Source organism: Harpia harpyja, chromosome 17 (assembly GCF_026419915.1).
Source record: "Harpia harpyja isolate bHarHar1 chromosome 17, bHarHar1 primary haplotype, whole genome shotgun sequence".
In the NCBI taxonomy this organism is placed as follows: domain Eukaryota; kingdom Metazoa; phylum Chordata; class Aves; order Accipitriformes; family Accipitridae; genus Harpia; species Harpia harpyja.
This window is the reverse complement of record NC_068956.1, coordinates 13,946,889-13,961,851: the sequence shown is the minus strand read 5'-3', so window position 1 is coordinate 13,961,851 and position 14,963 is coordinate 13,946,889. Positions and strand designations below refer to the sequence as shown.

At 39.6% G+C, this 14,963-nt stretch overlaps 1 protein-coding gene across 3 annotated transcripts in view; it reads right to left on the bottom strand.

Moving 5' to 3' along the window:
• The window catches only part of CNTN5 (contactin 5), a 680,093-nt gene that overhangs the window by 241,249 nt on the left and 423,881 nt on the right, over positions 1-14,963 (bottom strand). For all 3 annotated transcript variants that reach the window (XM_052812642.1, XM_052812644.1, XM_052812643.1), the window contains 2 exons: positions 10,682-10,805; positions 4,387-4,562 (listed from right to left, as the gene is read on the bottom strand). In XM_052812642.1, the coding sequence (XP_052668602.1) occupies positions 4,387-4,562; positions 10,682-10,805 (300 nt within the window). The remainder of the gene's footprint in view (positions 1-4,386; positions 4,563-10,681; positions 10,806-14,963) is intronic.

The following is a 14,963-nucleotide window of genomic DNA, read 5'->3' as shown; positions in this document are numbered from 1 at the left end:
CCATGCCCCCTAAACCATGCCCTGGAGTACCCTGTCCACTCGCTTTTTGAATACCTCCAGGGATGGTGACTCAACCACTTCCCTGGGCAGCCCATTCCAATGTTTGACAACCCTCTCAGTAAAAAAATTTTTCCTAATATCTAACCTAAATCTCCCTTGCCTCAACTTGAGGCCATTTCCTCTTGTCCTATCTCCAGCCACCTGACAGAAGAGACCAACACCCACCTCACTACAACCCCCTTTCAGGTAGCTGTAGAGAGCGATAAGGTCTCCCCTCAGCCTCCTCTTCTCCAGACTAAACAGCCCCAGATCCCTCAGCCGCTCCTCATAAGACTTGTGCTCCAGGCCCCTCACCAACTGGGTTGCTCTCCTCTGGACACGCTCCAGCAGCTCAATGTCTTTCCTGCAGTGAGGGGCCCAAAACTGAACACAGGACTCGAGGTGCGGCCTCACCAGTGCCCAGTACAGGGGAACAACCACCTCCCTGTTCCTGCTGGCCACACTGTTCCTGATACAGGCCAGGATGCTACTGGCCTTCTTGGCCACCTGGGCACACTGCTGGCTCACATTCAGCCGGCTGTCAACCAGCACCCCCAGGTCTTTCTCTGCCGGGCAGCTTTCCAGCCACTCTTCCCCAAGCCTGTAGCGCTGCATGGGGTTGCCGTGACCGAAGTGCAGGACCTGGCACTTGGCTTTGTTGAACTTCATACAATTGGCCTCAGCCCATCGATCCAGCCTGTCCAGATCTCTCTGTAGAGCCTCCCTACCCTCAAGCAGATCAACCCTGCCTCCCAACTTGGTGTTTTCTGCAAACTTGCTGAGGATGCACTCAATCCCCTCATCCAAATCATCAATAAAGATATTAAACAGAACAGGGCCCAACACCGAGCCCTGGGGAACACCACTCGTGACCCGCCGCCAACTGGATTTCACCCCATTCACCACTACCCTCTGGGCTCAGCCATCCAGCCAGTTTTTCACCCAGTGAATAGTGCACTTGTCCAGGCCATGAGACGCCAGCTTCTCAAGGAGTATGCTGTGAGAGACGGTGTCAAAGGCCTTGCTGAAGTCTAGGAAAATAACATCAACAGCCTTTCCCTCATCCACTAGGCGGGTCACCTGGTCATAGAAGGAGATCAGGTTGGTCAAGCAGGACCTGCCTTTCGTAAACCCATTACGTAAACCCAAATTAGAAATGCTTTGGTTTATCCTTGGGATTAGAAATTACCCTTCAAGCCATTAGAGCCCAGTAACATTGCAGGGCATGAATTACTTTAATTACTTTAAGGTTAGGACCTTTCATTACAAAAACGTTTTTCAGTGCTTTATTTTCTGTCTTACTGAAAATAACTGGAGACATGCAAGCTTGCTGTTAACAAGCAATACTTCACTATGATGGTGGTGGAACAGGTTGCTCAAAGAAGTTGTGGAGTTGCCCCATCCCTGGAAGTGTCCAAGGCCAGGTTGGACGGGGCTTTGAGCAACCTGGTCTAGTGGAAGGTGCCCATGGCAGGGGGGTTGGAACTGGATGACCTTTAAGGTCCCTTTCAGTCCAAACCATTCCATGATTCTATGAATACAATACAATACTATTTCAACTATACTGAAATTTTATCTTACAGTATTTCATCACAAGCATGACATTTTAAAAATTCTTATATTTATTTCAGGGTAATGTAAGCTAATCTTTGTCTAATCCCTCTCTACCTATCTATATAATACTTTAGAGCTCAATGCTAATTACTGAATGAACATAGTCTAATCTAAAGACCATTTAATTGTATACTTCCTCACCCAAGGTTGTTTTCAGGTAATTAATGAATTTAAATGCAAGAAAAAGAGTTATTAATAAATGAGATGTTATATATTACTTGGTTAAAATACCCTAATATAGAAAATTTCCTAATTTATTTCAGAATGATTGTGATTACATTACAGAAGTTTTTCTAGATATCAAGTAAGAGGTCTCCAAAATATTATGTTTTAAATCATAAAACCATCCTTCATGCTGTAAGGACAAGACCTTCCCTTTAAGCATCTGAAAAGCTCATTTCAGTTTCCTACAGGAAATAAAGAGTATTAGCACTTTGGGAACCAGTGTAAACTTTATATCACCCAAGATATCAGCATGAAAGAAAAGAAAGCTTTGAGAAAATTTGTCTGAACTTTCTGGTCAAATTCAAGACAGTGTCTTAGATATTTTAAAGTTGAAATCACAATGAAAATCTTTATTTTAAATTTACTTTGGATCTGACTTACTAAAACATTTCTGTGATACAACCTTCTAATAGGTTGCTATGAGTTTACAGTATAGTGACACCAATTTATACTGTGAGTTGCTGCATGATGCAAATATTCGTTCAAGAGGAACACATCAGCCATTTAAGATCAGGGATTTGAAGCATTAAATCAAGAGAGGAAGAGAGAGTGTCATGCTACAAAGAAGTTGAACTACAAATACACATTGAACTTGAAATTGCTGTTGTGAAGGAGTTGCTCACAAAATTCAGGAAGAAGTTCAACCAATTATGACTTTATCCTTTTTTAAAGATTTCTTTGTGCTTATACCAGCCTCTTCTCTCTCACAAGTTCAGCAGCATTTTTTGCTACACCTCAGCACTTCCAGCTAGCATTCCTCCATTAACCTTGCCTGAGAAACTTTCATTACAATTCCCAAGTAAATACTTTAATGAAGAGAAATCACATTCAAGCCATTGTAGTATAACAACTTTGATACCTGCACAAGCAGGTGTGCAAACTAATAATAATTTCAAAATCCAATAAAAATAAACCCACCAGACCCAACCTCTTCTTTCTTACTCTTTATTTTTTTACAACTTTATCTAAATTTGTTTTATAGGAGGAGATAATATTGTAACTAGAAGTACATGGGGTTCTGAATGAACTGTGGATGTAGCTACTGAAACTCATAGGCCTTCTGTTGTTTGAGCTCCAGCTCTCACTTTCTCTGTATTTTTTTTTCAGGTGGAGGTCAAATGGCTACCTGTTAGCCATGCTCCTGAAATGGGAATAGAAATCTGAGGTTCAGAGCCCTGGAGCTATCTATATTTATCAGTTGTCAGGTTCTCTGACCAAGTGACTTGTTTTATGATACTTTTCTTGTCTAAAAGATAAAATGTATCAGAATTTTCAGAGCTACATTTAATACTGAGGTCCAATAACACAGTGAAAAGACCACTGTTGCGATGTTTAGAGTTTTAAACATACCGCCCTGGCATGAGGAATCTTCTTTGACAAATGTCAGTATAGCTCCCTGCTCAGAAGTAGGTGGACAGTGCTATGATCTTGCTAACAAATACCTTGACAGGATCTGCAGCAGATAAGACTAAAGCTACAGATTTGAGAGGTCTGACTTTACAAGGGAGGGGGGGATTAAGGGAGAATCTCAGACCCCACACTACCTCTGCTGAGTTCTCCACACCACCAGATGTGTTAGTAGATATGCAGGTAGGCAACTTGTCCTTAACCCCACTGTTTTCCAGATGTGGCTATGTGAAGATCTGCCTCATGTTTCACAGTAATGTCCTATTTTTAGGATCTGAGAAGATGGAGTTCTTTTTGCATCCTTGTCTCTTAAACCTCCCCATGGTAGGATTTACCTAGATAAAGCACTAAAATGGTGTTGGTTGCCTTCCTGTAAAGTGCTGAAGGGAAGTCAGGGTTGGAGGTAGAGTATCTGAAATTCTGGGACTATTTTTCCTGATAGTATGTTTGAAAAAGAGCATGCTATAGATAGACCATAGCATTTACTCGGGATCACGAATTGTTGATAGCTTCTGGAAAGTATATTGTAATGAATGATTTCAAAAGCTATGACATTTTCAGTTTCCATTAACAACTGCCAAAAAACCCCCTCAGTCTTATAATGTATGAGTGTATGCATGATATGTGTGCATAAACATGGACCTAAAACTTGTATATTTACATACATACAAAACTATGCTCACACACACATTGTTATAGGTGCAGACTATCCTACAGATATATAAGGAGTTTACCCCAGTCTATTCCTAAGTTCACGTTTTTCTCTCTCCTGCTCAGATAGTGTGACAAAATGATACGTGTTTCAGGAAACTAGCAATGAGTGAAATATATTGTTGTGGAGTATTCAAGTACGTCATTAAAGCATAGCATTTGAGGTTACGTACTAACGTTATTTTCCCTGCCGGTTGGTTCTATTTTAAAAGTTAAAAGTCCACAGAAAACCACTCTTTCCCACCACGTGTTTTATTTCTAATTTTGAGATCCTAGCCCAACAAAATCTGTGGACAGAGTAACTTCTGTAATGTATTCAAATTACAATTTAGAGCATTATCAAGCAATGTAAAGAACTGATTTATCCATGTTAAAAAAATTGTTACTCACATGCAAACTGAAGAACAGCCTCTCTGCTTAAAATACTGCCAAACATGTTGGTGGTTAAACACTGATACTGTCCAGAATCCTTCATTTCACTGGGGCTGTTGATGATCAAACTTCCTTCTATTAAACTGAAGCGATAATCACTTTCAATGTCGATTTCAGTTCCATTTCGAAGCCATCTTAAGAAAAAAGAAAGAAACTACTTGAGCATTTGTTTTGGGTGTGTGTGGCAAGGTTTTAATAGTGGGGGAGGGGCTACAGGGCCAGCTCCCGTGAGAAGCTGCTGGAAGCTTCCCCGGCTCCGAGTGGGACCCGCCTCTGGCCCAGGCCGAGCCCGTCAGTGAGGGCGGTAGTGCCTCTGGGAGAGCGGAGTGAAGAGGGGAACCTGCCGTGAGTAGGGGATTGGGGTGGGAGAGGAACCCCTCTGCGGGTACCGAGGTCAGGGAGGAAGGAGGGGAGGAGGAGCGGGGCAGGAGGGGATGCCCCCGCAGCCCGTGGTGAGACAAGGCGGCAGGCTGTCCCCCCCCAGCCCATGGTGAGACGGCAGGCTGTCCCCCCCCAGCCCAGGGAGGGGAGCGGGGGAGCAGATGCCCACCTGCAGCCCAGGGAGAGAGGAGCCCACGCCGGAGCAGGGGGATGCCCCCCAGGATGGCCGGGACTCCATGGGGAAGCCCGCGCTGGAGCAGGCTATGCCTGAAGATCAGCCTGTGGAAAGGACCCGCGCTGGAGATGTCTGTGAAGGACTGCAGCCTGTGGGAAGGACTCACGCTGGAGAAGTTCGTGAAGGACTGTCTCCCGTGGGAGGGACCCCACGGTGGAGCAGGGGAAGAGTGCGGAGTCCTCCCTCTGAGGAGGAAGGAGCAGCAGAGACAAGGTGTGGCGAGCTGACCCCAACCCCCATTCCCCGTCCCCTTGCACCGCTGGAGGGGAGGAGGGAGAGAGAACCGGGAGTGGAGCTGAGCCGGGAAGAAGGGAGGGGTGGGGGGAAGGTGTTCTCAGGTTTGGTTTTACTTCTCATTTTCCTGTTTTGGTTTGATTGGTAGTAAATGAAATTGATTTGCTTTTTTCCCCAAGTTGAGTCTGGTTTTGCCTGTGACTGTAAGTGGTGAGCGATCCCTCCCTGTCTTTGTCTCGACCCACAAGTTTTTCTTTGTATTTTCTCCTCCTCATCCCACCAAGGGGGAGGAGTGAGCGAGTAGTCACATGGTGCTTTGTTGCCGACTGGGCTTAAATCACGACAGCATTTTATGGCCAAAGGAAGGCATCAAGCTTAGTATACAGAACCTGACAGCCCCAGTTGTTATAAGGATGACAGATACTCAAAGATAGCCTGTGCAGTAAGCCATTACTTTGGCAGAGCTTTAGATGGAGACATTCCAAAAAACCTATTGTCCACAAAGGCTTCAGACTTAAAACCTGTATAGCAGATGCATCTTTTATGTCAAAAATAGGACTTTTACTGTGCTTATGATAAACAAAGTTTCGATTTATGTTCTGTCATTAAAGCCTTAGGCCCAGATGAGCTTAGAGTTAGCAGAGCTGAGTCAGCACTGCATGAGAGCAAGGAACCTTTCTTTTCCATTCTTTCAGCATTTGATCTTCTGGGCTCAAGAAATAGAGAAACCTGATTTAAATACAGAAAGTAGAAGAGCAAGTCCCGTAAAGAGAGGGAGGTAGGTTGATGTATATAGGCTGTTATGAAATAAATGATGTTGGCAATGGACAAAGGAAAAATAGTATCAGCTGGGCCAGGATACTTCTCTTCAGAGAAGACTGGCCCAGGGGACTCTGGAATCAGCTGGCGGCTGGTCAGGGGTAATGCCTGCCAGCTACCAGGTAAATGGAAGCTCAGATCAGAGGAGGAGTTAGCAGACGGAATGTTAAGTTTGGGAGGTGTTTGGGAGTGAAATGAGAAGCCTGAGCAGTAGAGACAGGCAGGGGAGTGAAGATAACGTGGGAACAGCCAGGCTGTAGGAAACGTATTAGAAAGTATCACACCTGAGCCAAAGCATTGAATAATTCCCAAATGAACACTTCTTTTTCTGAGGTTTCAGAAGTAACCTAAAAGTCTCATTTCTCTGCTGTGTGAGTGGGTTTGGTTTTTTTTTCGTTTGTTTTTTTTTTTTTTTTTTTCCCCTGGATATTCTCTGCCAAAAAGCCTCACCCCTCTGATTCATCTCCAAGGACTGAAACAACAAACCCTGCAATAGTCCCCTGGCTGCAAGAGAAAAGATTTTGCGTGGTAGATAAATAAACTCTAGCACTCTGGAATAACCTTTGGGGGGGGTGCAGTATCTCAATTAAAGAATAATAATCCACATAAGAAGACTTTTTAGATTTGCTTCTGTGTCAAACTGTATAGAACATGAAATTGTTAAAAGAATGCAAAGAAGAGATAAGCAGTGTAAACAGGTATGGCACAGCTATTATGATGCACATATATTTCCTTCATTGCTAGTTCACAGTCATTCTGCAATTTCAAAGTTGCCTCAGGAAATTGCCAGGCTCTTCCAAGCTTTGCAAGAGTTCAGCAAAGACTGGAAGAACTTGGCAACATCTAGACTCCAGAGGCAACTTTAATGAAACAAAATGATTATCAGTTCACCCTGTCCTGTTAAAATTCATGGTGGATGAGGTACAGATAGCAGAATTCAGATGAAGTAGCTCTGAATTTCTCTTAATCCAAAGGTCAGAATTGTCAGAATTAAGATGAACTGTGAAACTATTATTTGCCCCTTTTTTTCATGATTGGACTTTTGATTGCAGAGGACCCCTGCTTCATTTAATGTAAGAAATGAAACACTGTTGACAATATCTTCATATTGCAAAGGATATTAGGGAAATGTCTGTAGGATTCACTACATTTTAAAAGAGATTCATATATAACAGAGCTAAAAAGAAGAGGAACTTTTCATCTTCAACAATTTATTAATGATTTAAGATTTTGAATGAAATCATAATGAAAGTTAACTTTCACGTATATATAAATATATATGAAATAAAAATACAAAATTAATTTATCTGGAAATTACGGGAGATTTATATAAGGAAAAAGTAAAAATTACATGTTTTGGCATTTCTAAATAGAAACTGACACAAAAATCAGTTTGCTTTAATTAACTTTCTTCAATAAGTTTCATTTTCAATTAAATTCAATGGAAAAATATGTTTTTATAATGCTACCTGAAAACTTTGGATCTTGATGGCTGCCTGCCTATATATCTTGGGGTCCATCCTGAATGATTGTATTCCCCTCATATAATCCAAGCACATTAGAGGAAAAGCACCACTGAATTGTGTGATATGTTTTCTTCTAGGTACCTTGACTGAGCTGGGATGACAGAAACCTAAATATAATACTCAAAAGGTAATGTGCTTACAGGGAAAATCAGCTACATTTTTTTTCTTGAAGACAAGTGACAGATAACATTTTAAAATATTCTAATTTGGCTTAAGCAGACAGAAAGTAATTTTTAAAAATTTTTTCAACTGCATTTTCTATCAGGAAATGATACTAACAAAAAAAATCTAACCAGCTTATGTGTGTCCTAAGTAAAACAGGAAAAGCAGTGTTTCACAAGCAGTGAAAGCAGTGTAGTGAAACGGCATCACAGGGAATTCTGCATCTGCCTTTTTAACTCAGCCCTCATTGACATGTCTGTTATGTTCTTAATTTGCAAAAATACTGAGCAAATGGAATCAGTTTATCTCCAGGAGTTATTCCCTAAATCAATGCATCTAGATACCTTAATGACTGGAACTCAAGAAATTAAAAATTGTTATTTCAGGGTAGAGCTTGAACAAGGGGAAAAAAGCTCTTGCAAGGAAGAATAAAATCCAAAATGATGTGAGCATTCTCCATTCTGTTAAAATGAAGTAATGTCCTAGCAAAAAAAAGAATTTGTAAACAGGTTACGAATACTGTGTCATAAGTTGTACAGACTAAGGAAATTAATAAAAATGACAGACACAACTTAATTTTGGAAATTTTGAGTGCTTTAAATATTCTTTTAATGTAGCTTTATAAAAAAAAAAATAATTGTACTGTGTTTTGGTTTTGGGTGAAAATAATTCCTAGCAGCATGGGCCTCACAGTCCATGTAAATAAAGATCTCTATCCTCCAGTGCTTGTAGATAATAGGACAGGGTCTTTGGTGATATAGAAATATCCCTTCTCCTCACTATTTCATATACCAAAGGTTGGGCAGTGACATACAACAAACCTTTGCCTATCTATAGCTTTTTTTGAGACTAAATTCCCTCTGCACCTGCCCTGGAGAACAGTATATTCCTCACAAAGTAATTTATACCTCTTTTCCCTTCCCCTGAATGGTAGTGTGTATTGCATATGCTGTACAGACAAGTGGCAGCAACAGAAGGAGGAGAAGTTAAACTGTGCTGTTAGAATTAGGCCTTTCGGGTCAAAGCTTTCCTTGCATGAACAGCAGTCAGGAAAGTTTGTAAGGCTGCTGACACCAATTAATGTCTGGAGAACTGAAGGAATAGATATCACAAAATCATTAAACAGCCCGGGTTGGAAGGGACCTCGAAAGATCATTTGATCCAATCTTTCATGGGAAAGGGAGCCTAGATGAGATTGTCTAGCACCTTGTTCAATTGCATCTTGAAAACTTCCAGTGATGGGGACTCTACCACATCCCTGAGGAGGTTGTTCCAGTGAATGATTGTTCTCACAGTAAAAAATTTCTTTCTTATGTTGAGATGAAACCTCTCCTGTATGAAATCTCTCTTATATCTGTTACCTCTTCCCTAATCCATGCGGCTTCCTGTGAAGACAGAGCCTCTATCCTCTTTGTAGCTGCCCTTTAAGATATGCTAGAAGTCTGTATTTGTTGATTGCATTCCACTGCGAAAATGCAAAAAACTGTTGGATGAAGAAAGAAAGAAGATGACATAGGATTTCCAACGAGAAAATCTCCACAAGAATAATGAAGTTGTCTGGGAGAGCTGAACATAGGGTTCCCCTCTTTTGGTGGGAATTTGTGCCTTTTCCCCACAGTCACATGCTATGTTTAATGGCTTAATAGCACTTTAACAGTGTGTGGAACTAGTATACATATTTTTTTATCAACAAAGCAATAAATATGTAATAGAAATTACACAAGGAATGTCAATAAGGAAGAATGCAACACAGTTTTCATCCCACATAGTAACGAGTTCATGCACATTCCAGTTTGAAGAATTTCTGGCCATTCATTCCTAATCCCATGTTACATGTTTTAGTCATGCCTGTGTTGTTTGGGGAGGTTGTGCCATGCATCAGATCCATTTAATGACTCACATCTGTTGCAAAGAGGCAGATTCATTGTTGTTATGATGGGAATATCTAAAGATGGTACTGCCTCTGAATTTCTTCCAGCCATAGAAATAGAAGTTTTGTGATTCAAATAAGTCTAAGGAGAATTCATCCAGAATGCTAAGGAATCCACAAAAGAAATAAGTGTAATAGGTGAAAAATAAAATGCAGAATTGATGATTGTCACCTATGACAAAACACAACAATAAGAGTCCTTATGTTCCCTTTGTAAGTGAAGAATGACTCTATGAGAAAAGATAAAGGTTGTATGGAAAAAATAATCAACCATATGTTCCCCCAGCCCTCCTACATCACTTGTAATTTGTATAAAATATGAGCACAGTCAGATATAGCAAATGGATAAGGTGACTGCAACATACTGTTCTCACCTGTAAGTGGGCACCATTAATAAATGGAACTCTTAGACTCATAGGTGTGTCATAACAGATCTGTATAGTAGATATCTGTGACATAGTCTGTATGGAAAAATAGGCAGCAGACAACAGTTGCAAAGGAATAAAATGGTGGACTTGTGAGTGAAAAGACACCAGATTTGGCTCAGCCATGGTATCCTGTATTGCATAGCCATGTCATTTAATGTACCTGTTCTTTACTGCTTTCCCTATAAAATAGGAAAGTATTTCGTAGCTTTACAGATGTTTAGAAAAAAAAACAATTAAAGATTTTGATCTTGTCAGCTGTTACAGACACAAGTTAAGAAACTGAACAGAAGAAGTGCCTCCACATGGATAGATATGAAATACAGAGAACATAATTTGAAACTTCACATATCACTTTGCCTTTATTCACTACCAGTTCTACTTCTTGCTTATTCAGAATCAGAAAAAGCATTCAATCAGGAAAGGCATTTGTGTCACGGAGCTGTTTCTGTTATGTTGTTTTCCAAAGCACACTGACTCTCAGAATGGGAGTGCAGTGGCTAATATTCTGAAAACTAAAAAAATCTTCTAAACCAGGTACCTGTATGTGGGAGTAGGATTTCCACGAGCTTGACAATTCAGAGATACTTTCTTCTCCTCAGAATCAGTTGGAAAAATCACATCATCTGGCTCTTGTACAAACACTGGCCCATAATCAACACTTTCTGTGGAAATAGGAGTGCTATAGTTTAGGAAATCTGAATAAATGTAAAATCATTATAGCTTTTATAAAGTGAGATTAAAGTATACAAAATTATGTTTGTTTTCCAGAGGTTCATATCACATTACTTCAGATGCTATATTAAAAAGCAATAGTTAAAAGAAAAAAAAAATATAAGGAAGAAATATTACTAAGTTAACAATAAAATACATAGTATGATTTAAGTGTTCATCATGCCTTAAAATGGCTTTCTCATCAGACGTGTTTTGGCCTGCAGTCTGATGAGCAGCTCGAGAGAATTAAGCCAGTAAAAGGAGTTCACACTGCTTATAGAGAGTAAGGTAAACAAAAATTTTCCTGCTGCTTGCAGCAGCTTATCTTACAAAGAACTAAGACACAATTTTCCCTTTTATGTCACGGAGTTGCTAAGAAAAATCATTTGTAAAATGAATGGCAGCAACTGGTGGCTATTATTAAATATATATAGCAAAATCTGACATTTCATCTTCCTCCACTGTCTTCTCTAATTTTGGCATGTATCTATATCTTCATATGAATTTACATTTCTGAATAAGAAAAGCTGGATAGACCCATAGAATACATCTATGATTCCAATTCATTTGTATTGTGAAGAGGGAAGTGTAACCTTCAGAAAAGTAAAAGGCTGTAAGTGTAGCATTCCTGATCATGTAGGTCTGAATAACTAAAATTCTCACTGTGCACTAGAAGGCTGTGGAATTTTAATTAACTTAGACTTTCTCCAAACTCTTGGATGATTTAGTCCCATAATGCGCTTCAGATTTAGAGCACTAGCCTAACGATTTGGGTGAGGGGAGGTAGTTACATTGTCCTACTACTTGCAGTGAAACATATGAGAGCAGGGTTTTCTCTGTCAGTTTTATGGTTTCATATGTTCACGTCATAAAAGTCCTCCAACTGGTACTGAGGACAGCATGACACATTAAGCAGTTTATAACCTCCTGTTATATTTGTCCTCCCAATACCAGCTTGAAGTAAGAAAGGTGCACCTGAAGACTTCGGGTTTGGGTCATTGACTTATAAAAATTATTACTGCATTGTTCTACCAACTCCACACAACTTCCACCACATGTTATGGGTTCACAGTTTTAGGAACTGTGACCTTTTTCATACTGCTAATACTTTCAGAAAGTTTGGGTGGACAGGAATAGATGCACGGGGCTACGAGTTTTGGCACAGAGAAGAAAATCTTGGAGTCTGAAAAAGGATGAGAAACATGGGAGACATAAGTCATAGTACGCTAGTTCTGAGATGCAAATTTCCATGTCCTTAAATTCTGTGACATTTTGGGTTTCTCAATTCTATTATTACCATACAGTGAAAAGACCACATAATACCCCATTATGCTATTCAACCTTCCTTTTTAGTGACTATACATTTATTAAACACTTAGGTTTTTGTCTTTTTCCACTGCTATTCAAATACAGTTTGAAAATAACTTTATTTTCAGGTATGTATGCTTCTACTGAAACAGGTTCAAATAATTAGTCTGTCAATTTGTAAAGACAGCAAATAAGAGCAGCAGCAATTAGTGGTTTCTGTTTTGCATAATTTTCAAGTTTATTAGCCATTTTTGTAGGACTGTGTAAAGGAATGTGGATTGCTGTTCTGCATATTTACATTACTTCCGTGTTTCGGTACGTTACTTCAGCTGGGTGTATTGGCAGAAATATATTTTCTGGGACAGATATCTACATTATTTAAAAAACCTCAACCACAATAAGTGATTTCTGGTATGTACTTATATTACTGAAGTTAAAATAACTCCAGTACTAAGTTTTGAGCACTGCAGCTGAGGCTGCCACAGGGGCAATGGATTCAGCTGGCAAAACTTATTTTAAGAAAGGAAAATGTGGGTACAAAAACATTGTATGTATTGTTTCGTATAATTTAGTTACCTCCTTCTTACACTGCACAAGAGAAAATACTAATGAATGTAGGCGTAAATAATCAGAGCTCTCATCAAGCTAGAGTATAGCAAAACCAAGAATTAATTAATGAATGCGAAACTAAATCATGGGTTTAGATTTAGGTGTTATTCCATGCAGATTAGTAGGTGTATGGATAGGGCGTATATTCGTGAAGATTAATGATTTTATCTTTTCCCTAGCAGTGACTGTAGATAAAATATAATGCCACAGTCTAGGATTACTGGAAAGAAAAGAAAAAGATGCAATGCTAGGTAGGTGCTGGTGTCACTAGCAGTACAGATGTTCTTTCTACCTGTACTATTTGCAACAGTAATACTGAAATATTGTGTTGCACTTCCCTTTTGGAAAAATAGTTTTACTTCTGCCTGCAGTGAAGACAACGGTAACAGAGAAAGTTCAATGCATGCAAGTCATGTTCCTAAAAGATGAAAATAAGTAGTTAGCTGCTTATCTGCATTTCAGATGGTGTGTGGAGTACCAGCAGAGATTATTTGGAGACTCAGAAGCAACATAATAATGAATGAGATATTCATCAGTTTGTAGCTAAATTGACTAAATGAATTCTTAGTTAGATCATCTAGACTGGGACAGAATAATTGAAGAAAAGGGTCTATTCTGAAGAGACCAAAGCACTTGCTGAAAAGACAAAGACTATATGTTTATAAATTATTAGGCTTAATAAAGGGGTGATTAAATAAAATGCAATGGGGTGTGATATGTGATATGCGAGAAAACATCACAGATCACCTAATGATACCATCTTCATTTAAGCTCCAGTGACAGACTTGAAACCAAAAATCTAAGTGTTCTATGCCTTCTCTCTTCATTTCAAAAGCAATGAAGGAAACACATTGCAGATGCAAATATTTCATTTAAATATTTAAAAAAAATATTTTAAAACTATTTTTTCAAAGTAAAACACAGGCTGGTTTATAATTAAAGAAAAAAATTTTATTTTTCTTATACATAATGCTAATAAAAGGTCAAATAAAATGAAGCCTTGTGAAGGCTTCAATAGTTGTATCAATGATGGGCACGTAGTTTAGCTAGCATTAAACATCCCATTAGAGATAATGGAAAGTCCTGGACTCTTCCAAAATTGACCTGGACCACCACTGGAGGCTTACTGTATTCTCTTTTCTCTGTAGGGAGTTTAAAGCTACATTGAAACTGTGGGGCTTGAGAAGAAAATTTCCTAGAATCCAGCGCACACTCTGCTAATGTTGCTTGATGTCATTCTGCTTGAGGATTCCCACAAGTGCGCCACAAAATTTCACCTGATTACAACTGGGAATTTCTTAACTTCCCTTTTAAGAGTATTGCATCACTTATTAAACACATATTTAGTCACCATCAAAAGCCTAGATACAATTTCTTCAGCGTACAGCATAACTGCACATTGATTAATATTTACAGAGATTGTTCATGTGTCCTTTTACAAACTAGACTGGAGGACTGCTCAATTATGCTCTAAAAAGCCAACACCAGGATTAATAAACTCTGGTTATTAGTCCCAGGTCTAATCAACTGCATGAGTCTGCTCTTTCTGATGAGAGTCTGCCTTGAAAAATTAATCTCTGCATCTTACCACAGTTTGATCATGAACAGTTGTAGCAGTATGTTCTTTGAGACCTTGCACTCATCTCATGAGTAACCAAGGTGAGGGTTAGATTTTTAGATGACAGTAGACATGGATGATTGCAGACAAAAAAGAGAAAAAAGCACCTGATTATAAAATCCACTTGTGTGGCTTTACACATATGAACTACTCTACAGAAGCAAACACGCTTATATATGTGTTAAATTTTTACAGGATTAGAAACACTAACCATTTGAGAACCATATAACAGAAGAGTTCACAAGCTAAAATGACCACCACTCACCCCCTTTATCTACAGTACATACACTCCAAGCAGCATTACTGCAGTACATTACCTACTGGGGCAGGTTAACCTCGGCCAGCTGCCAGGTGCCCTCCAGCCGCTCACTCACTCCCCCAGGGGAGAAAATAGGATGAAAAAGCTCCTAGGTTGAGATAAAGACAGGGAGATCCCTTACAAGTTACTGTCATGAGCAAAACAGGCTCATCTTGGGAAAACTTATTTCCAGTTAAAATAGACTTGGGTAGTGAAAAACAAACACAAAAATTAAAGCAACACCTTCCCCCCAGCCTCTCCCTTTATCCAGAATCA